Source organism: Ochotona curzoniae, unplaced genomic scaffold (genome assembly GCF_017591425.1).
Source record: "Ochotona curzoniae isolate NIBS_2020 unplaced genomic scaffold, NIBS_Ocur_1.0 scaffold_3208, whole genome shotgun sequence".
Lineage (NCBI taxonomy): Eukaryota > Metazoa > Chordata > Mammalia > Lagomorpha > Ochotonidae > Ochotona > Ochotona curzoniae.
In genome coordinates, this window is record NW_024467106.1 from 18,022,189 (window position 1) to 18,045,181 (window position 22,993).

Consider the following 22,993-nt stretch of genomic DNA (forward strand, 5'->3'; position numbering starts at 1 on the left):
TCCATTTTTCCTGTTAAAGAGGCATTAAAATTTGTATTTGAATATTTTAGGTGGTGTTAAAACTCACTGCTACTCTGCATTTGTAAGATTTTTATAACATAGAAAATTGATCTCGCATTTTTGAGTGGTGACAGGTGTGTTTTTTCTAAGTAACATTTCTGATACTGAGGCATATGTTAATGCAGTTCACCTGCTTTAGCTGTGCAGCCATCACTATAGTCCTGTTGTAGATTTCCATTGCTCCAAAGAAATTTTTTTCTTCATGCTCTTTGTAGTCACTGTTAAAGCTTTTATCAATGACACATTTGTGTGATTTTTAAATAATTAGATCTTAGTATACATACTCAGGACTTTTTAGCCAATGGTTTATTTTTTCCCCCTAAAAATAATTAATTTTGTCCTCATTTTAAAACTATCCACACTTTGCAGAACAAATTATCTGCATTTAGTTTTTTAAAGAACATCCTCTTTGGCTACTTGTTATTTCTGAGAAGAGGAGAAAATTTAGGACATCGTTTGGTTTTAAGTTTTAAAATACCATTCATCTGGGCCTGGCACGGTGGCGCAAGTGGTTAAGGTCCTCACCTTGCATGCCCGGGATCCCATATGGGCGCTGGTTCTATCCTGGCAGCCCCGCTTCCCTTCCAGCTCCCTGCCTGTGGCCCGGGAAAGCAGCAGAGGACGGCCCAAAGCTTTGGGACCCTGCACCCGCATGGGAGACCCAGAAGAGGCTCCTGGCTTCGGATCGGCATAGCATCGGCCGTTGCGCTCACTTGGGGAGTGAGCCATCGGACAGAAGATCTTCCTCTCTGTCTCTCCTCTCTGTATATCTGCCTTTCCAATAAAAAAATAATAAAAATAAATCTTTAAAAAAAATACCATTCATCTTTCAGTTCAGTTCTTGTAAGTGCTCAAGCCAGCAATGCCTTCTGTTCTTTGAGGGTTTTCATAGTCATTCTGTCATTGTGTTACAAAGTATGGTAGGGATGCTGTTATTGAGACGTTTTTATAATATTAATGACACCTTGTAGCAAATAGATTCTGACATGTTACAATATACCTGGTGGGGAAAAAAGAATACCATTCAACTGCAGAATCTGCTGCCTGTAATTTCCTCAATACAGAGAGTAATTCAAGCAGTTTGTGGCAAATGGAGTTAAAACATAAGTTTATTTTGCTGCAAAAGCTTTGGAAATTTTTGGTTACAGTCTTTGAAACATTCATGAAAGCTTATATGAAAACAACTATCCGTGACTTTCAGAAAAATGCACCAAAATTAACATCTCTTTTTGGTTCAGTTTTCCACGAACTTTTTGAAGCACCATCACATATTTTTAAACTTACAAAATGTCATTTTTTATATTGGTTTGTATAGACAGATGAGTATAGATAAGAGTTTGATTCTTTTCTTGACACACACCCTAATGAGTCATCTTATTTTCTGGGCTGCAGGACCCACTTTGGGGCATCACTAGTACAGAAAAAGGTGATAAAATTAATTAGGAGACTGCTGGATTTGGTTGATAAAGAGAGTGGGGAGAAATGAACAAATGTGAGAAGTCTTTAGGCGTGGGATCCTAACTGACAGGATCCTGTAAATCCTGATGACTGATTAGGTATATGAGATTAAGGAAAGGAAAAAGTTAGAAGACTTGGCTTCCCGGTAGGTATCTCACTGGAACAACCACGTGGAAGAAGGTACCATTTGTCCAATTAGTAAACACTGGAAGTAGAGAAGAAAGTGGGGTAGGGAGTAAGTCTGTTTAGTGTTTAGATGAGATAAAACTTTGGATGAATATGTGTGAAATTGCTAAAGGAGATAATGTGGAAAGAAACTTTGTTAAAATAATTACACATAATACAATGTAGGAATTAAAGTTGCTTTGTGTTGTTTGATTTTAATTAGGAGTGTATGGTGATGTACATCGAGTGAAGATTATGTTTAATAAAAAAGAAAATGCCTTGGTTCAGATGGCGGACGCAAATCAAGCTCAATTAGGTATTAGTGATTAATTATGATAATGATAACTTGCCCCCTTTTGGTGTGAATTTTCTTTCAAAGCATACTCATTGCCAATGGGTATATGTAGTTTTACAAAGGTGATATTTTTTTTTATAGTTTGAGGTAATGTCTCCATTACTGCTTATAATTGTGTGTATTTTAAGAAATTAAAAAATCACTTGTAACTTGAAAGTACTTACCTACTTGAATGTTGTTGGTGTTTGACCTTTTTGTTCTTTTTGATTATTTATTTGAAAGAGTTACAAAAAAGAGGAGAGAAAGGAAAACTTGTACCCACTGATTCATTCCTCAAATGACCACAGTGCCTGGGCCTGGGCACGGAGACTCCCACCTGTTTCCTATGCAGATGGAAGGGCCCAGGCATCCCAGGGGCATTAGCAGGAAGCTTGCCTTTCAAATAAATTTTTAAAAATTAAAATATTTTACTATTTAGGTTTTTAGAAAAATGTTTTGCTTGAGATAAAATGAGTATATTGGGTAACCATCTCTTAAGTGCCTGTATTATTCTAGGCATTCTGCAGCTTCCTGTAAAATGAAGCAGTGAAATAACATTTTTCCTAAGTGCTTTTGAACTTCAAACATTTGGTCTTCGTAACTGACAATGCAATTTTAAATGACTAAATAAAAATAATTTATGATAATCTAGGCAAATATTCCTTGGGTCTTAATATCCAGTATTCCCTCCCCCCTCCTTTTTTTTTAATACCAGCAATGAACCATCTAAGTGGTCAGAGACTTTATGGAAAAGTGCTTCGTGCTACGTTGTCCAAACATCAGGCAGTTCAGCTCCCCCGAGAAGGGCAAGAGGACCAAGGCCTGACCAAGGATTTCACCAATAGTCCTCTGCATCGCTTTAAGAAGCCTGGGTCTAAAAACTTCCAGAATATCTTTCCACCATCAGCCACATTGCATCTTTCTAACATTCCGTATGTACCTTATAAATTATTAATTCATTTTAGATGATTGATATACTTAAGATATATGATTTGGAAGATGTAACAGCTCTGAAATTATTCTAATTTAGTGATTACCCTAGTCATCAATTTGTTGTAATGTTAAATATCTGTTATACCTTAAGGTTGCATCATCACTCCTATACTCCAAAAGTGAATGGTACCAATGATTTAAAATTGTCCTTCAAATAGAAAATTTGAAGACAGTCATTTCATTTACAAAAGGGCATAATAATAAATGTATACAGAAATAATCCATCGCTACATACTTAGTCATAAGTAGCTAATATTGTCAATTGATTTATCTTCAAATTTGGTAACAATCAAGTCTATAATGCTTATCTGTAAGAGGTAAAACTTAATACTAAGAATGTTCACTTACTTAAAAGCTGAAAGTGATTTTCCTGTGACCACTTTGCTGTTCTGTTAGCCAGTGCTGTATTGAATGTGTTCTTTAATTATTATTTAAACCAGGGAGTGAGGAAATTCTACCTGTGCTTGTTTTTGTGTCACTGGTAAGCTAAGGAGTTTTACGTGGTAAAATGATTAGAAGTAAATGTACAAGAAAAATATTTTGTGACTTGAAGAAGCCATTTAAAATTCAAGCTTCACCTTCCATTAAGTTTCATGTAACAGCTGTTCTCCCTCATTTGCATATTATCTGGTTGTTCCTGAGCTGCAACAGGAAAGCTGAATAGTTGCGTCAGAGAAGAGATCTGGTTCACAAAATTTAAGATAATTACCATGTAGCTCTTCAGACAAAACTCGGGGACCTCCTGTGTTAAATCTTGCCTTGGCCTAGCCGAATAACCGTTGTGTAGTTTAAATACATACATGTAAGGGAATAAACTTTGGAAAGATGGGGTAAAAATTTAAAGACCAAGGAGGTGAAATACAGAGATTAAGTTCTCAAGCATTGATTATTGAGAATGAGGATAGGCACACTGATTAGGAAAGGAAAATAATGCCAAGTCTATGTTGAATGCCCAGCCTTCCTGCTGATCTCTAATTATTAGACTGGGAATGCTTTCTTGGGCAGTAAATAAAATTCCATGTCACTTAGGAAAGACAGGGAAGTCACTTAAGAAAAAAGCATACAGGTTACATGGTTCTAGAAATTCAATAACTCATCATTGGAGTAATGTAAATGGGCAACAATTAGATGCTGTTGCAAACACCTGTTGCTGGCAACTTCTTAATAGGATACAGTATATAGGAGGTGGTTGACAGTTGCAGCCTACATAGTGGCATGTAGGAGAAGAAAGAACATTAATTTTTAAAAAAGACTTATTCATTTGAAAGGCAGAGAGTAGATATCTATCCAGTGCCTCAACGCTGATCCACGGTTTTGTTTTAAAAATGGTTTATTTTTTGTTTGAAAGGCAGGCTAAGACCAACATAGAGATCTCATGTCTGCTGGTTCGCTCCCCAAATGCCAAGCAAAGCCAGGAGCCAGAAATTCAGTCCAAGTCTCCCAAGTGGGTGACAGAAACCCACCTGCCAGAGCCAGTGCTGTTGCTTCCCAGGATGCGCAGTAACAGGAAGCTGAAATCCAGAGTAGAGCCAGGATTCAAACCAGTCTGCAGGATCTTTGCATCCCAAACAGCATCTTAACCACTGTGCCAAGTACTTACCTGCCCAACAGCAACAGAACATAGAATTAATCATTTAACTACTTGTAACTGTACAGAGCAGTAAAAATTCACATGAAGTTTATTGACATTATTGTACAACCATTACCTTTGTCCATCTGGAGAACTTCTTCATCATTCTAGACGGAAACTCCTCAAATCCCCGTGACTTCTAGTCTCTGGTAACCACGATAACGTATCTTGTTGTTTTCAGTTTATTCACAGTAATTTTTTTTCTTTTATGTCTTTTTACATTCTTACACAGAACAGATTCAACTTACAAAGTTTGTGGAAAAAATTTTTTTTAGGTTATTTTTATTATTTTTACTGTTTGAGGTAGTCACTAGTTTCATTTTATTACTGAAACTGAGGCTCAGGGTAAGTACCAAGCAAGGAGGAAGCAGAGTGCAAACTTCAGTCTCTCGGCACAGCCCATGCTTGCTGGCAGTCATGAGAAGACGAGGTGTCTGCTATTAGTCATTTGACTGTCTTTATCTATCGCTTTGTGACAGGTCACCCTGAAGCTTAGCAGTGTGATACAAAATCCCAAGTATTCATTGTCTTGAAGCTTAGCAATGTGACATGGAGTGCTAAATACTCATTGTTTCTCTTGCTGTGAATCAGATGTCCATAGATGACTTACCTGGGTGGAAACTTAAGGCCTCTTAGTAAAACTTCTGACCAAAATGCTGGGCGAGGGTGTCATCATATGAAGACAGATAATAGCATTTCCTCATTATCATAGGGGTTATGGAGGACTGCTGTGATCAGTATGAGAGGGGAATGCCCAAGTGTGAGCATTAGGAAGCAAGAGTGATGGTGAGCTGGCTACCAAACAGTACCAAGTACCCTGAAAGCAGTGGACATGTGGAGCTCAGTCTAGAGCAGGAACTTTGGGAGTACTCGAGTTAATTAGTGAAGCTAGTAGAGTGTTAGTAATGTCTTTGAAAGAATAAATGTTGACAGACATATTTTGTCCTTTATTTTCTTGCCCATGTCTGCTTGCAATGACAAAGTTCCTTTCTTTGGAGACATATTGGTGTGGAATGTTTTTCATGTCATTTCTATCTCCATTGTGTGGCTTGATAATTCTGTTTGAGATGGAAAAAGTGATGGTTGTTCATCTTGGCTCCTTTGAGAATTGAGGCTAACAGTTGACCCTTGTGCTTTCACAGCCCTTCTGTTACAGTGGATGACCTGAAGAACCTTTTCACAGAAGCTGGATGTTCAGTGAAAGCTTTTAAATTCTTTCAGTAAGTCCCTGCTTTCAAGAAATACATAGGCCTTGTTTGATATGGCATGCAAATTTTTAGTGAGTGAAGTCTTCTGATAGCAAAGAAAAGTTTGGAAGCAGTTAATCTAAAGTATTTCTTAAACCATTTTCAGGAAAGATAGAAAAATGGCGCTCATTCAGTTGGGATCTGTGGAAGAAGCAATCCAGGCCCTCATAGAACTTCATAACCATGACCTTGGAGAAAATCACCACCTCAGAGTTTCCTTCTCAAAATCTACAATCTGACCTTCCTGTGAATTTTTCCCCTAAATTGGACCATAACTTCAGTAAAACCTTCAGACGTAGATGGAAGCAGCTCAAGACCAATTCTGCCTCTTTCACAAAACAACTGTCTGTCTTTTTCAAGTTATATCCACAAAAAATCAAGTGATGTTCTTTTTCCCATTTCCCCCTCCCTGTCATCATGTGATCAAAGGTTTGTTTTTACTTTGAACCATGGTTTCTATGAAAATAAGCTTCAGGAACAAAACCCAGGAAAAAAAATTTTCAGTAATTTAATTTCCTGCATTAAATTGAATTTCAAGAGGACAGATGTTCTCTTGATGGGTCCAGACCTTGTTTTATAGTTTGGGTCCAGATCAGCCTTATCCAGTGTTTATAAACTGCTTTGTACTTTTCAAAATTTAAATATGTGGACTTTCAAATTACTTGATGTAAGTATTTAAATCACTTACAACCAAGTTTTTAACTTTGATTCAAAGTTTAACCCCCTTCAGAAACTATATTCACTTATAAATTATGTCAAATACTTGTCATGAGTTGATTGATTATTAGACATAAACATTGTGTTAGGAGCAGACCTATAACCTTCCATGTTTTCCTTCAGTGGTTCCATTCTTTCATTGTATGACACTCCTTTGAATGCTATCTGACTTACTTTTTAAAAGCTATTTTAAAAAATGAAGTCTCAGCTGTCCCCAGGGAAATTAAGTGGAATCCAGCCAGGATCAGTTAAGGTGTCAGAGTAATTAATAATTTTGTCAGAAAAAATCATGTTTTCAATTTCAAAGTGACACTTATTTGTTGAGTAATATAACATGATCTTGGGAAAATTTTAAAGAGAAACGATCCTTACATTGCAAACTACTTTTATAATTTTCAGAAAAAAAAAAAACGTTTACACTCTTAAGGAATAATTCAGGTCTATCATGGTTTGACAGATTTTTTAAAAGTTATTTTTGGTAAGATCTTCTTTTAGAAAAAAAAATCTCAAGGGTTTTTTGTACCACTATAATCTCTAGTACTTATTCAGAATTACTGTGTATTTACTTAATTTCTTACGTGCCTTATAATGTGCTTAAGATAAAATAGGTTAGAGTTTTATCTAAATATCTTCAAAACTATATTGTGGGCTTGGTGAGCATTTTATTTTGTTTTGCCTATTTTGGTAAGGATTTTAAAGTTTTTTTTTAATTGTGATTTTAAATGCTTTTCAATAAGAGTTTTTATTCAAATTTTTGGTGCTTTGGTGTAGGTGGGCTAGGGAAAGGTGAGAAGTAGAGGGAAAACTCAGCGCATCCTTGTACGCCTCCTTCCATTGTGCGTGATGGCAGTCATTGCCAGTTGTCACACACCAATTGGAGGCTCTAGAATTCAGTCTCTGTTTCCAGATTGTATCTAATTTTATTACCCTTCAGAATTGTCTCAGGGTTACTTGGTTCTTCTCTGTACTCAAGTGAGAACTTGCTTTTCTTTCTTAAATGTAACTGCATTACTGAAAGCTTATGTGTTTGGAGTATGAAAAGGCGAACTATCTCAGGCTCCAAACCTGTCTCTTTTGGTTGAATGTAATAGTCTGTTTGTTGCTTCAGTGATTATATAACATGAAACTATTTCTTTTCAAGAAGAAACTTTGCCTTTGTAAATTGTTCCTTCAGTGCTTTATCCCATTTTTAGAGCAGAATTTATCAGCGGGGTCTCTTTTGTCCACTCCTTTTATACTTTCTTCAGAGTTGCTCATCTCGGCTTTTTAAATACAATATCTAATTTTTTCTTTATTCCCACCATTAATATGAACATAGGGAGGTTTTTGCAAAGAAATTTTCACAGAATAAGGCTTTAAGAGATCATAAAGCTTTTTTAAAAGCAGAATTCAGTCAATACTGAATAACAGTTGGTAGGCACAATGTTGTGACTTTGAAAATCCATTGGTTTACTGTTAATGGAATAGAGGGTTAAAATTATTTGTCCAGGTAGTTTTTCCCCCAATTACCTAAATACTGAGTAGAAAAGAGGGGGGAAATTTTCTCGGAGAAATCTTCCCAAATGTGCTCATTTTTACCCTGGCATGATGAAAGTTCTCGTGGCATATTGGACTGTTTCTTTTGCTTTGAATTGCAACCGTGTAATCAGTAAATCATGAGTCTCATAACATCCAGCATAAGTGTAGCAAGTTACCTATAGCAGAAGGGAGATCATCATATTGGTGTTGAATGTAATTTTGAAGTAGGGAATGGCCTTTAAATCTGAAAGAGAACATTTGAATCCTCTTCAGGGATTTGTGTAGATATGTGTGTGTGCGTGCGTGTGTGTCTGTAATAGATAAGTGTATAAACAACACACACTCTTCTAATGTTGTATATACATATGCACATGACATACATTTTAATTTATTGACAAAGAAAATTTAACCAAATTAAAATTTGGAGAAGGAGAAGGGGCATATTATTTTAAGAGCATGATTGAAGCCATCAGTTGTGTCTAAAGCTTAGCTGTAGCACATGAATGTTGTCCAATTGAGCTAATTTGCTGTTTGATTTATAGAGGTCTACAGTATTTGTGTTGATGTATTTTGTAAAAAGACAAAATATCAGGGTGGTGGACTATATCTTTGTATTGTTTTGGCATGCATTTATTTCATATCTTCTAGGCAGTGGTTTATTTTTAAATTGTCTGCAGTAGTATCTGATTTTTAATTACTTTAAGGAGTTTTTGATCACTTTTCTAGGTATCTTAACTTTTACAAAACATATATATATATATATATATATATATTCAGGACTATTAAAAATAGCAGTACACATTTAACATTGTCTAAGACAACATGTTCTACTTTGAGATTGAATGATTTGAATAGCAGTTAGTCAGACATTCTTCAAGACAAAAGCAGTGTTTCTGATCTTGCCGTTGGAGGTTGCAGGACTCACAGTTTGGGACACAGTGTCTGTCAGCCTTACTCCTTTTAGGAACAGATCATGTTTCTCATGTGGCAAACAAAGCGTTTGTGACAGTTGAAGAAGTAGCATTCATCTCTGTTCAATTTCATAGAAAGTTTGCAAAATCCTCCTTGTCATCAGGCAGCAACATTTATAAATTGTTTCTCTTTTGTTCCCGTTAAATGTGTTTGGGCACAAGACAAAAGAAGAGATAGACTCAAAAAGTGCGATCTCCCACCATACCCCCAGCTAGTGAATCATTTAAAATCCTAGATTTGTCAAACTCTCAGCCTATCTCTTAGAAAACCTAATGTGTACTGCTATTTTTCAAACCAAAAAGAGAACATGACTATGTGTAAAGCATTTTTCTTATCCTTTCCTGTCTTGATCTGTTCACAACAGTAAAACTGCCAGTTAAAATGTTCTATTGTGCTAAAGGAAATTTAATTGCACAAAATTTTAAACTATAACTCAGCTGTCTTACAAGAGCTGTGTTGTTATCTGCAAGAGTGCAGTTTTCAGAGAAAATTCTAACAGCTAATAGTAAATGGTTTAAAAAACAGAAAAATATTAACATCTTAGTTTGGGGTTTCATAGAGGGAGAAAAATAAAACAGGACCAAAGTTTATGTGCCTTCTTCAATAGTCTTAATTGAGCTTTTCTTTTTTTGAGAGTAAGGTAGTATCCGTATTCTGGTCTTCAGGAAATATGTACAGTACAGTTTTTACCGACCATTGTCCCACAAGCTCCTGCAAGCAGAGCATTGTAACTATGTAAATAAAGCTTCAGTTACAGTTTTGCCTTCAGCACATGATCTTGGTTAGAGCCTGTGCCGGTTCAGGAGCAGAACCCGGCTGCTCTCAGTCTTTGTGACAGCCCTCTGTTTTTTTTTTTACCTGAGGCATGTGTTCTAGGGAGCAGGGATGTTTGTCTGGTCCAGTGACCTTGATGATAACAGCATCGTGATTGAAAGCTGCCTATACCAACTGAAGTAGCTCTGCCGGCAGGTTTTTGTTGTTGCTACTTGATAGTGTTTTCTTGAGTCTTTGAAGTAGGTGTAATAGCAGATATTTAAATAGCTATTTTTGATGTTGTTAAAAATCATACTCTGGTCTTTTTTTTCCTACCCTCCCTTTTTTACCATTGTCACCCAGATCCTATTAAAATGTGTCTCAAGTCCAGAAAATGCTAATTATAAAAATTGCTGACCAAGCCAAGATTTCCATCATAATGTCACCTCATTGCTCTGACCAAAGACTGACTTGCGGTTTTTAACTCCTCTCCTCAAGCATTTTCCCCAAGCTCCTTTCTGAAGGAACCAAGGCAGAATGGCCTTCGCTTTCTGTTTCCTGTTGGTAAATAGACTATTTGGAGAAAATGTGGAGTTCAAATGTGAACAGAATGTTTAGGATGGCAAGGTTTGGTGGGCATTTTCAGTACTGTATTTAAGAAGAAAAATAGCACAGCTAGAAGCCTCTGATGCTATCTCATGTTTCATGTGGTCTGTTCATAAAAGTCCCTTTTTTTGGTTTCTAAGAATGTTCATCTATCAGAAGAAAATGCTGTAAATATTTATAACAACTTTTCTTTTTTTAGCCAGGCCAAAAAAGAGAAAAGGTTTTTGGGAACAAGTTAACATATAAAGTGATTTTATATAAAACATCGATTGTCTTGTATATTTTGATAAGCAACAGTACCAGCTTTCATTTGTAACACAGTTTGTGGTATTGGAAGAAAAGGACTATGTGATTGTTGAAGTGATTTATGTAATAAATGCAAAGAGATGATAAAATATTAAAAAAAACATATTTTTAAATGCGTAGTGCATGGTTACTTCAAGCTTCTGTATACTACAGTATATTCCATTTTCATTCAGTTTGTATATTTGTTGACTATTACTTGATATCTCTAATCTCTTTTCCTAACAGGTACCACATTATAGCATGCCTTGCCTTTTAATAAATGTCATGACATCTGTACTCTCTTAAGAATTTTTCTGTGTTCTTGTCTATACTTTGGGTTTCTGCTTGTCTCACCTGCAATTCTAGTAATGTCATCTTTTCTTTTCCATAGCCATCCATATAAATTTGTCATAGTGAATAACAAACATGTCTTCAAACATTAAAAACTAAGGTAGGGGGAACCAAGTCTAGTAACTTTCTTTTTAAATTTAGCAGCAACTTTGGCAGGAAAAAAAAGTTTTTGGTTTTGGTTTTGTTTTTTTAATCCTGGATGGCACCTTACTAAGTTATTCTCCTGTGAACACACATCCTTGTTAGCATGCTTGCTTGGCCTGCACCTCTCATCCTTTCTCCCCCTGTGTGAACACTGGCGAACCAGAGCTGGAACAGGTTCCGGTCAGTTCAGTTTTGTTGGTCCCTGTGGTGTTGGTATGCGTCTGCCTTGAAATGTGAAATGTGGGCTCTAACGGGGTGCTTTGAGTTGCAGTAGTACAGTGACCTGCTGATGTTTTTCCTGATATAGATGTTTCACCTCTCTGTTCCTTAAAGGGAAACTGAGAGCCTAAGCATTCCCAGTGAAGGTGTCATGCTAGGGTCTCAGGTGTGATAATTTGTTTTTAGTGTAATAGGAAATCTGGTATTCACTATTGATCCTTTGCTAGCTTGCATATAAAACCTCTGTCATTTGATAGAAAATTAAACATTTATTTTAGCATAAGAGGCATTTTTATTAGGAAAAGAAATCATGTGGCCAAATGAGGCTTTTCTAAATTTGATTGGTTGTGAACTGCTTGTTTGCACAGCCCAGGGCTTCAGCCATCATTAAAAGGCATGCAGCTTCTTTGAGCATAAAGGGATCGTAGAGACCACCTCGTCTCCTTCATTAATTAACTGCAGGCTCCGGCCTTGAACCTGGATCCTCACACATTGGCAGAGCTGTACTGCTGAGTGTTGTTATGTGGCCATCATGGTTCCGAAGGTCTGTACACACTCACTGCACGTTTGTGTTCTGAAAATGACAAAAATTCAGTCATTCATGACTGAATCCATGGTGGCAGTGTTTCCTGCCAAAGTACAGAAATTCCCACCCATGTATCAGACACTAAAAATGTAGCTTCATGTTGTACATCTGGGAAGTTTCTTCAAAAATATAGTGACCCGGATGTTGTGTTTTTCCTGGTGATGGAGAGGCCAAAGTTCACAGTCAAGCAGGCGGCAGTGCTAACTTCCTACCAAAGCCTTGTTCCTTGGGTCACAGAACCCATCCCTCCCCTGCCAGTGCTCTTGTGTGTGTGTGTCTGTGTCCTAGTCCCTTTCTGGTGCTAGAGAAGATTAGGATCAGCCTATATAATCTTGTTTTATTTTAACTTTTAAAAAATATTTATTTTAAAATTTTTATTGGAAAGTCAGATACACAGAGAGAAGGGAGGGGAAAGAAGATCTTCCTTCCACTGATTTGCTCACTCCCCAAGTGACCCCAGTGACCGGAACTGAGCTAATCCAAAGCCAGGGTCCCAAGGCTTTGGGCTGTCCTTTCCCAGGCCACAAGCAGGGAGCTGGTTGGGAAGCAGGGCCACCAGGATTAGAACAGGCGCCTATTTGGGATCCTGCCACGTCTGAGGCAAGGACTTTAGCCGCTAAGCTACTGCACTGGACACTATTTTAACTCTCATTTGGGACTATGATTTAAACTCAAATTGGGGTTTGGGGGGAGACACAATTCCATAGCCCTACTCAGTAGAAATTCCTTGGGCAATCAGCGTGCCTCAGATCAAGCCACCACATCTGCTGAGTTGCCTGGGTTCTGGCTCTTGGGAGGCAAGCTATGGGGCCCATGGGCTTGGGTTCCTTACGCCTATGTGGGTGCTGACGTAGTTCCTGGCTTAGCCACAGCTGTTGCAGGCATTCGGGGAAGGCACCAGTGGACGAGAGCTACCTCCCTCTTTCCTTCCCTCTGTCATTTTGCCTTTCAAATAAAAAAATGTCTTTTAAAAGAAGTTATTTGAACTCATCAAGCTTAGGTGCCAGGAAATTACAGTTAATTCATGGTGACTACCTTTTAGGAATGCATAACATTATTTTGTTGACCTACACAATATTAAAACTCTGTTAGAATGTGGGATGCCATGGCCTGAACTGTGCCTTGGAGCTCTCACATGTAATGTGCATTTGTCCCTCTGTGACATACCTACACATGTTTTGTGGTCAAAACAAAAACTTAATTCTGTCTCTCTAAATAGTGTTATCCCCAACTAGATTGAGAAAATATATATGTAGATATGTATGTGTATGTAGTGCATTTTCGGCTTGTTTCCACAACTGTAATCCTGACCTGGCAAACTAATCCATTTTTAAAGGAAGCTGGAAAGGCCTACCTAGTTCTCTGTCAACTTAGAAGGATACTGACCACTTTTTTGCAAGAATACTTTATAGATGGTATTGGGTATTTCTAATGCATATTGTGACATCAGTATATAACATTTTGTGCTTGTTTTGCAAAATATGTGATATGGTAAGGCTATCTTCTTTTTTTAAGATTCTATTTTGAAAGATTTACAGAGAAAAGGAGAGAGAGAGAGAGCCCTTCCATCTGCTGGTTCACTCCCCAGATGGCTGCAGTGGCCAAGGCTGGGTCAGACTGAAGCCTCCAGGTACCTGGACCCAAACACTGTTTTCTCAGATGCATAGCAGGAAGTTCGATCAGAAGTGGAGCAACCTGGATCCTGTGGGATGCTGCAGCTGCAGGTGGTGACTTTACCCACTGTGCCAGTGTTAACACACAGGTTCTTAAATGTCTGTTACTGTGTCCCAAGAATAGTGGCTATCAGCCCAGATCTCCCAGAACAGGCATAGAATCTTTGCACTTTTAGGACACTTCCTTTTTTAAAATAAACTCAAAAAGTAGTACCTAGGGCTACAGAATTAACTGTGTGTGGGCTTAGTATGTGACAGATTATCTCAGAGCTCAAAGAGATTGCAGGATTTTAGTGGTAGTTCCTGTTCACTAAGAATTCAGGTCTGGGCACCAGCATAATGGATAAATTGGCCAATCCTCTGCCTGTAAGCACCAGCATCACATAAGAGCCCTTCTTCGTGTCCTAGCTGCTCTGCTTCTCTGCTTCTGGCTGGGGAAAGCAACAGAGGATGGCCCAAAGCCTTGGAATGCTGCACCTGCATGGAAGACCTGGAAGAAGCTTCTAACTCCTGGGTTTGAATTGTCTTATGTCCAGCCATTGCAGCCATTTGGGAAGTGAACCAGCAGACAGAAGATCTTTATCCTGCCTGTAAATCTGCCTTTTCAGTAAAATATAAACATTTTAAAAATTAGTCTGTAAGAAAATATATGGCACCCATACAGAGATCAGTGTGTTATGAAATAGATTATCTGTTCCATAAATAGAACTTCCTTTCACTTGGTAGGAGTTTCTGATGTCACCAGCCCCAGTTTCTTGTTCCTGGAAGTCTAATTTCCACTGTGATGATTCTGGCACCTTAGAACAACAAGTGGCTTCCTGAAGAGCAGCATCTGGCCTAAGCTATGGTGCCAGCTGATCACTGAAGCATAGACAGCCTCACGGATGCTCCCAGGAGGCAAGGAGTGTCTGCCTCACCCTATGAAGACTACTGTCCTCTCCACTTTAGGGCTTTGGGTATTGTGCCCAGCTCCTAAAGCACCACTACCTTTAAGCAGGCATGGATTTACAGGGTGTGAACTCACTGAAGCTTGACTGTGGCCATTATGCTTTGGGGTAGCTTACCTTCTTCCAGCATGTCCTGCAGAAGAGTAGATTTTCCAGATGCAGATAATCCCAAGGAAGTCAAAATATACCCTGACACATTGCCTCAGCTTGCAGGAACTGCCATAGCAAAATACCCCAAACTGAGTAGTGTAAGCAACAAGTTTTTGTCACAATTCTGGAAGCCATCAGTCTGAAGACAAAGTGTCAGCAGCAGTGGCCTGTCTCCTGGTGGATAGCCATGCCATCTCCTTGTGTGTTTGTCCCGCTCTGCATCTATGCCCCAGTGCCTCTGACAAGTAAACCAGTTATGTTGCATTATGGCTGGCTCACAATCTCATTTTACTTAACATTTTAAGGATTCCTTTGAAACTGTGACTTTTTTTTATTGTAAACAGTGTGCTATTTTGAGATACTCTTTGTATTGGGGTCTTTGCAAAGAACCAATAAGCTAGATTGAGATTGACAGACAGAAGGATTTACTAGAGGAATTGGCTCATATAATCAAAAGTGGCTGAGAAGTTCCAGCATAGTCTGGCTTTGAGATGGACAACGAAAGAGGTGGGTAGCATGGGTTGGGCAAAATCCCAAGCCTTGGCACCACAGTAACTGGTGGTGTAACTCTGAAACAAGCTAAAGCCAAAGGCCAGGCAGCTGGCGGGGAGTGGGGGTGCAGGAGGTGTGATACAAATCACAGAGTCCAAGTTGCCCTCAATTGGAGTGCTGATGTGTACTAGTCAGGAGTAAATGGTTCCTGCTCTAGCTGAGAGCAGCTTTCCCTTATTCTGCCTTTGTGTTCTATGCAGGCTCTCTGACAGTTGGGTGGGATCCCTCCACACTGAAGGTGGATCTGGCCAGACCCCCTCACAGTAACACCCATAATTAATTCTGTACTAGTTCTCTAGGTGTCCTTTAATCCTGTAAATTCACAAAAATCGCAGTTGTCAACACAAACTCCAAGGGGACCTAATTAATCCCGTAACACCTACTGTCGGCATAGGAGCCAGACTCTACAAAAAGCTCTTTGTCCTTCAACCTTATGGACTGAAGTCTGTGGCATTTGTGCAGGGAGTTAAGACTCCAGAGAATTCTTAAGTGTGTGTGTGTCCCCTAGCTTCAACCTGGCCCAGACATAGCCCGTGCAGCTATATGGCAAGTGAACCAATGAAGAAAACTTCCCCAGCCCCCTCTGTTTCTGTCTGTGTATGTTTCTCTGTTTTTCCCTTCTGTTGCTGTCACTTTACCTTTCAAAACAAGTTTTTCAAAAGTTTTATTAAATGAATGTAGGAGACAGCAGGACAAAACTGAATAAAAAAGAATGGAAAGCTTTGTAGTTAGTGGAGAAAGGAATTCTAAAATAAGATTTCTGACTTCAACACAAAAACAATCACTCTTCAGGGAGCTAAACCGTGATATAGGGAGGTTATCTTCTCTCCCTACACTCATTTGGAAATGTCACACCCTTGACAATTTTCTGCATGGTAACTCCTAACACCAGGCAGTTGTAAGGTTAACTAATAATCATGCGTCATCTCAAAGTTTTCAACACTTTTCTTGCATGGACAAATTTAGAGTTGAACATGGTCTGGCCTTCCCTTGAGCTTCCTTGAACAATGTTGCCAGGCTGGGGCCCTGAAGACAAGGCTCTGAGGATTGGCGTCTGTCCTGAGAGCACTAGGATGCTGCTGGCCCCTCCAGTGGAACGGAACCACCGCACGTCAAGCTTCTGGAAATGATCTTAGAAACAAATCAAATACAAAGAAGTGCTTATTCAAGAACATCTATAAAAATTTGCTCAGAGAGGCACGAGTCTCTGGGATTTGAACCAAGACAGCTCCCTCTTTGTCCGCTCCCGGCCCCCAGACTGCTGCAGCCAAGAACACCCCCTGACACCCAAGGGTTGTTTCCTGGGAGAGCAGAGCAACCGTTTTTCCCAGGCCCCAGCCACCTGTTGTTGAGTCCGAATTTGGTCAAGAGATGGGTGCTTCCTTCTTGGGCCCTCACAGAATGGAGGTTTGCCCTGGGCCTGGCTGCTGCAAATACTGGGCCCTGGGCACCTATGCCCTTGGCTGATGGTAGTTCCATGCCAGGATGACTAAAGTTGCTCCCCCTGGTAAAGATTCTCTCCTTGACCAAACTTTAGTTAGGGTCCTCTGAGGGTTTGTTTGTTTTAAAGATTTTGCTTATTTCTTTGGAAGGCAGAGTATCAGAGAGAAACAATCTTCCATCTACTGGTTCACTCTCCAAATATCTGCAATAGCCCAGGCTGGGCCAGGATAAAGCCAGGAACCAGGAGCTGGTTCTCCCTGGTCTCCCACATGGATAGTAGGCACTCAAGTACCTGGGCCACCTTCCATTGCCTTCGTAGGCACAGCAACAGGCAGCCGTAGCTAAGGAGTGGATCAGCTGGAACTTGAACTGGCACTTCCATAGGGGATGCATGGCCACAGGTGATGGTTAACTCACTGTACAACACCAGCTGCTAGGTTTCTTTTCTTGATATGCTTCAATCTGTCCCCAAGAGCTCAGCTTTGAAAAAAAAAAATACATTTGTTTACTTTGAGAGGAAGAGTTACAGAATAAGAGTGAGAGACACAGAGATCTTTCATCTGCTACTTTACTCCCCAAAGGGCCACACAATGGCCAGGGCTGGGCCTAACTGAAGCCAGGAGCCAGGGAGTTTCATTTAGATCTCTCATGTTACCCTGAGTGTTAACAACCATGCCAGCTCAAGTATAGGGCATCTGGGATGAGAATCTGACCTAGCAGTTAAGATGCTGCTTGGAATTCCTGCATTCCATATTGGAAAACCTGGATTCAAATCCAAGCTTCACTCTTGATTCCAGCTTTTTGTCAGTATGCATCCTTGGAAGCTGTGGCTTAACACAACACCAGCCCTCATAAACTTCTTCCTCTTTAAGACCCGACAAGGGGAATTGTACTCCAAGATGAGGTTGGAAGGGGACAAACAGGCCCATTTGGTGTGATGAACTGAGAGAAAACACAGCATGCTCGTTAAATTTGAATGTGAGCTAAATAATAAATACTTTCTTTCTTTACACAGTAACTACTTCTCGCAGCACAGCTGTTGAGGGCTGCCAGTGTGACTGGCAGAACTATCTGGGACCAGGCAGTCCCTCAGGAGATCTGCCCCAAGGCTAGGGTCTCTCCTGCACCTGGCCTGGCTACTCACCGGGGTATCTGGAGTGACAGCTGCTCTCACCTGGGCATGTGCAAGGGGAAACGGGGAGAAAGTGCATCTGTGCACTGCCTGCCCCTCCCCCTGTACCCTGTAGGGGCCTTGGAGAACATCTCCACAGCTCCAGCGCCTGGCTGAGGCCACAGTGCCATAGCACAGCGCCCATATCAGAGCGGGCCCGCTGGCCCCTCTCACACGGTCAGTCTTGTAGATCCACGGGCTCCACACATGTAGGATCCAACCAACCACAGATCAAAACTCTATTGGAAAAAAAGAATTGTGTCTGCACCTTTCTCTCACCTCTCCCTCTAGGCAGTACAATGCAACACCAGCACACAGCGTTTGCTAAAAGCACCAGGAAATGTGTACAGGTAATGTGGCTATACAACAAACAAAAACAAAACTAATCCCACTATGCACACACACACACATATATTAAGATTTATTTTTTATTTGAAAGGGAGAATTCCAGATAAAAGGAAAGACAGAGCTTCCATTTGCTAGTTCACACTCCAAATGGCTGTAATATTCAGAGTTGAAACAATCCTAAGCTAGGAGCCAGGAGCTTCTTCTGGGTCTCCCATGTGGGTACAGGGGCCCAAAGATAGCTATCCTCCACTGCCCTTCCAGGCCATAAGCAGGGAGTTGGATTGGAAATAGAGCAACCGGGGTAAGAACTGGCATTCATAGGAGATACTGGTGCAAAAGGCAGAGGCTTAGTGTGCTATACCATGGTGTCAGCCCCACAACACTACTTTTTATTTAAAAAAAAAAAAAAAAAAAGGCCTTGAGGGCCCCATGGGATGGCTCACCTTGCATGCACTAGGATCCCATATGGATGCCAGTTTGTGTCCTGGTTGCTCCACTTCTCATCCAGCTCTCTGCCTGTGGCCTGGGAAAGCAGTAGAGGATGGTCCAAAGCCTTGGGGCCTTGTGCCATGTAGAAAACCTGGAAGAAGCTCCTTGCTTCAGATCAGCTTTGCTCTGGCTGCTGCAGCCACTTGGGGAGTGGACTAGCAGATGCAAGATCTTTCTGTCTGTCCCTTCTTCTCTCTGTAAATGTCTTTCCAATAGAATTAAATAAATCTTGATTTTAAAAGGGGAGGGAGTGGCTTAAGCACCTGCAGACTTTGGAACATGTGAGGGGCCCTGAACACATCCCTTACAGTTCTTGAGTGATACCTTTTTACAGAATTCAAGGTAAAGATAAATAAAATATATGTCATTTTTAAAAATGTGCCTTTGTGGCCCTGGTGTGGTAACCTAATGGCTCAAGTCCTCGCCTTGCATGCAACAGGATCCCATATGGGTGCCAGTTCATATCCCAGCTGCTCTACTTCCCATCCAGCTTCCTACTTGTAACCTGCGAAATCAGTTTAGGACGGCCCAAAGCCTGGGGAACCCTGCACCTGTATGAGAGACCCTAAAGAATCTCCTGGCTCCAGATCAGCTCAGCTCTGGTCATTGTAGCCATTTGGGGAGTGAAAAATTTTTGTCTCTCCTTTGCTCTGTAAATGTGACTTTCCAATAAAAAAAATAAGTAAACTTTTTTTTTAAAAAAGCACTTTTGTAAACATAAAATTAATGTGTTCTGATTTCTATACAGCTGAAAGTCGGAGGGCTAATGAGCTGACCGAATGTAAGTATTGTTATACTTACATTGTAAGTATTATTATACATAAATAATAATGTAAGTATTATTATACATGTCTGGGTGTATTCTGAGGAGTCAGTGATGATTAGATGACTAATAAAATAAAGACATCCATAATCTATAAAATATTATATAAGGATACTTCAAAAAGCACATGGAAAATGGCACTAAAAGATGTTTCCTTTAGTTCAAAAACTTTTTGAAATCCATGTGTCTAAGGGGCCTTGGGAAAGTCATGAAAGATATGCATCCTAAAAATCTCTACACTTCTCCATCCTTCTTATATGCTGAAGCATCCCTCTGATGTTAACTGATCCAGTGGGAAACATGCCAGGCTTTTGAGAGCTGTCACCTTATGCTTCAAGACCACCAGGGGATGATGGGAAGAGAGTAGTCATGATGGATGAGTTGCTGCTTGGGACATCTTCATCTCATAGCTTAGTGCCTAGTGTGAGTCCTTGCTCAACTCTGAATTCCAGCTTCCTGCTAATGTACACACTTGGAGACAGCGGGTGATATCTCAAGTACTTTGGTGCCAATATCCACCATGGGAGACCCAGCTGGAGGAGTTCCTGGCTCCTGGCTTTGGCCCTGGTTGTTGCAGGCATTTGAGGATTGGACCAGTGCATAGAATCTCTATGAGCTTTTCTTATCTCTGTCTCCTTTCACCTTTTAAATTAAAAAAAAAAAAAAAACAGGTTGTGCAAGAGATGTAGAGAAACATTTCCGGGGTCAGGGTGGGGCCTGTCACAAGGGTGTTAAGAAGTTGCGAGTTGCTTACACCAGTTCTAAAAATAGGACTCAAGTGATGGGACACGCTTGTGATTTGCACTGAACTAAATTGTTACGTTTGTGTGAAGTCTTTATTTTCTTTTTAAAAATATTTGTGGTACCAAAAATGTTTTGTGATTTGCTGGCATTGTTTTTATATCAAATGGTGAACAAAAATTGCTACTCTATGCTTTTTTCCCCACGGTTTTTTTTTTTTGAGATGTGCAGGACACTTTAAAGCCCTGTGCTCCAGGTGGGGCTTCTGCCACCAGGGTTTAAGAGCATCCTGGCGAGCACACATTTCCTGGGCAACATCTGAGTGCTGGAGTCTCAGGGCTGGGCCCAGTGAACCTTTCCTGTCATCTGAGTCATTCATTTCTGACTTCCTTCTCTGCGTGTCCGTGGACCATTAGACCACTTGTTGTGTAGCTGCTTCAGAGAGAAGGCGCCCTTTTCTACCTTGCTTTCACTTCTTATTTATTTAACAGAGAAAGCACACAGTCGCATCTGCTGGTTCACTCCCCAGATGCCTGCTTCACTTCTGGACTGAGGACTCAAGCTGGGAGCCACGATCCGCTGGCTTTCCTGTGTGACTGGCAGGAACTCAAGTCCCGGGGGCCTCACTTGCTGCCTCCCAGCTCTTGCACTGCCGGGCAGCTGGGGCATGGGGAGGAGTTGGATGTGGAACCCGAGCACTCTGATGTGTGATATGGGCGCCTTCAGTGATGCTTTCACAACCGGGCAAAATGCCTGCCCACTGTGGGTTCCTTTGGGGACCTCACTTCCTCCTTCACTGTGTAGCTGGTGGACCTCATCTTTAATGACATTGACCTGACCTTGGCAGCTGGGAGAGTTTTTCCTTTTTCAGAGCCTGTGTAGGCCTTTGAGCCAGGCAGGAATGCTTTTAAAACATCTAGACTGATCTTAGAAAACACAGACCTCCTTGAAGCTTTGCAGAGACTCTAACTGCAGTGCTCTGCAGGGTCCCGGGTGTGCTCTGCAGGGCCGGGCAGGGTCCCGGGTGTGCTCTGCAGTGACAACAACCTCATCACTCCCTGCTGACGGGGAACACTGGGCTCCTGAGAACCAGAGCCTGTTTCAGATTCATCGCCACCAAAAGGGGGTGTCTGCCTTGGATTGGCCTGGATTATGTGAAAAAAGTTGTTTCTGGGCTGGTCTATCAGAACCTGTAGGAAAAGACCCACTGGACTCTGCTCTCCCCAATAACTGTGCTTTTTGGGGTAGAAGTAACTTTAGGCAGACACAGATTTAAAAAGAACAAAAACAAACAAACAAACCAGAAATGAGTTACCCAGGTGATGAAAGGCTCTAAGCAAGAATGCCTCCATGGAGAAGGGAAATTTCCACCTTACCCAAGTTATGATACACAAAAATGCCATTGAACTAGGAGGCCAGCAACAGCTCTGGCCACATCTGCTGATTTGCTGGCCAGGTTTACTTGCCACTTTGGATAAAACATCACTCTGCTTGCTGCTGGGAGTGGCCCTTGCCTGCTCAAGTCTTCAGCTGCAGGAAAGTTGACCCACACACAAGCTGAGCCCTGGAGAGTAGAGCCTTCCTATGACCCAATCACCCAGGACGTGATGCGAGTGGTTTAGTTATGGGCCCTTGGTTCCCGGTAGTTATTCTCCCAAAGGGAAGCTTTGCCTGCTCACTGGACTTGAAGCTGAGAGGATGTGAGAATGGTTGCTACTGGAGCCACCTTGGAATCCTACCAGCAAGGCCTGAGACTAGCAGAGATAGCAGAGCTAGCAGAGCTAAGGGGGAGAACTAGACTGTGGGTCGGATCTGTCACTAAAGCTTCATATTTTCATCCCCAGTGAATTTCAATTCTTCTTTCAACATTTTGGATTATGGTGCATGCCACTTGAGCCCAAAGCTCCCTGAGGAGAAGACAGCAGGGCTGTGATGGAGAGTCATCCAGCCAAGTGGGATCATGATTACAGCTGGCAAATTGGTGATACACTGAGCAGCAGGCCTGTTTGGACAGGTGCAGGTGCCTGATTCAAACGATGTGTGACAACCTGTATTTTTTAATGTACAGATCTAAGGTTTGCAGCTTGCCAACCCAATAATGTCACTGATATTAGCAAATTGTGTTTAAGAACTAGCTTACCATGATGTGAAAGAGTCATTTAATTTTAAAATTACCCATGAGTGCTTAGGTTTCTAACCACAAACCTGCCAGAGAAAATCAAAGCAGAAGAAATCTTTTGAACTGGTTAATATGTGCTTCCTTTTCCATTACCCACTCTGGCACCAATTCAAAGTTTTTCAAATCCACTTTACAACAACTGTGTGAGCAAGTCAGTGCAGCGTGGGTGAGATCAGAGTCCTAGAGGCAGCACAGGAGACAGGCACCCAGGAGAGCTTGCCCAGGAACCTCTCAGCTCTTGGATGAACAGGAAATGAGATGTGAATGGGTGACTGATCTGCAGCTTTTCCGCCTTGGACTGCTCCCAGCACACACAGTTCTGTTTTCAAGTTTGACACCCACTAGTGACCTAGGAATGACACAAGTTCTTTGCTTTCTCCTTTCCTCCCTCACTCCCTCCCTTCCTTTCCTCTTTCCTTCCTTCTTCCCTAAATGGGTG

The 22,993-nt window shown here is 40.9% G+C and overlaps 1 protein-coding gene across 2 annotated transcripts in view; it reads left to right on the forward strand.

Moving 5' to 3' along the window:
• PTBP3 (polypyrimidine tract binding protein 3) overlaps positions 1–11,044 on the forward strand; it is an 83,722-nt gene extending 72,678 nt beyond the window's left edge. For both annotated transcript variants that reach the window (XM_040963177.1, XM_040963176.1), the window contains exons 11-14: positions 1,907–1,999; positions 2,733–2,949; positions 5,783–5,860; positions 5,994–11,044. In XM_040963177.1, coding sequence (XP_040819111.1) covers positions 1,907–1,999; positions 2,733–2,949; positions 5,783–5,860; positions 5,994–6,126 — 521 coding nt within the window. In that variant the 3' untranslated portion in view covers positions 6,127–11,044. The remainder of the gene's footprint in view (positions 1–1,906; positions 2,000–2,732; positions 2,950–5,782; positions 5,861–5,993) is intronic.
• The last annotated feature ends 11,949 nt before the right edge of the window (positions 11,045–22,993 follow it).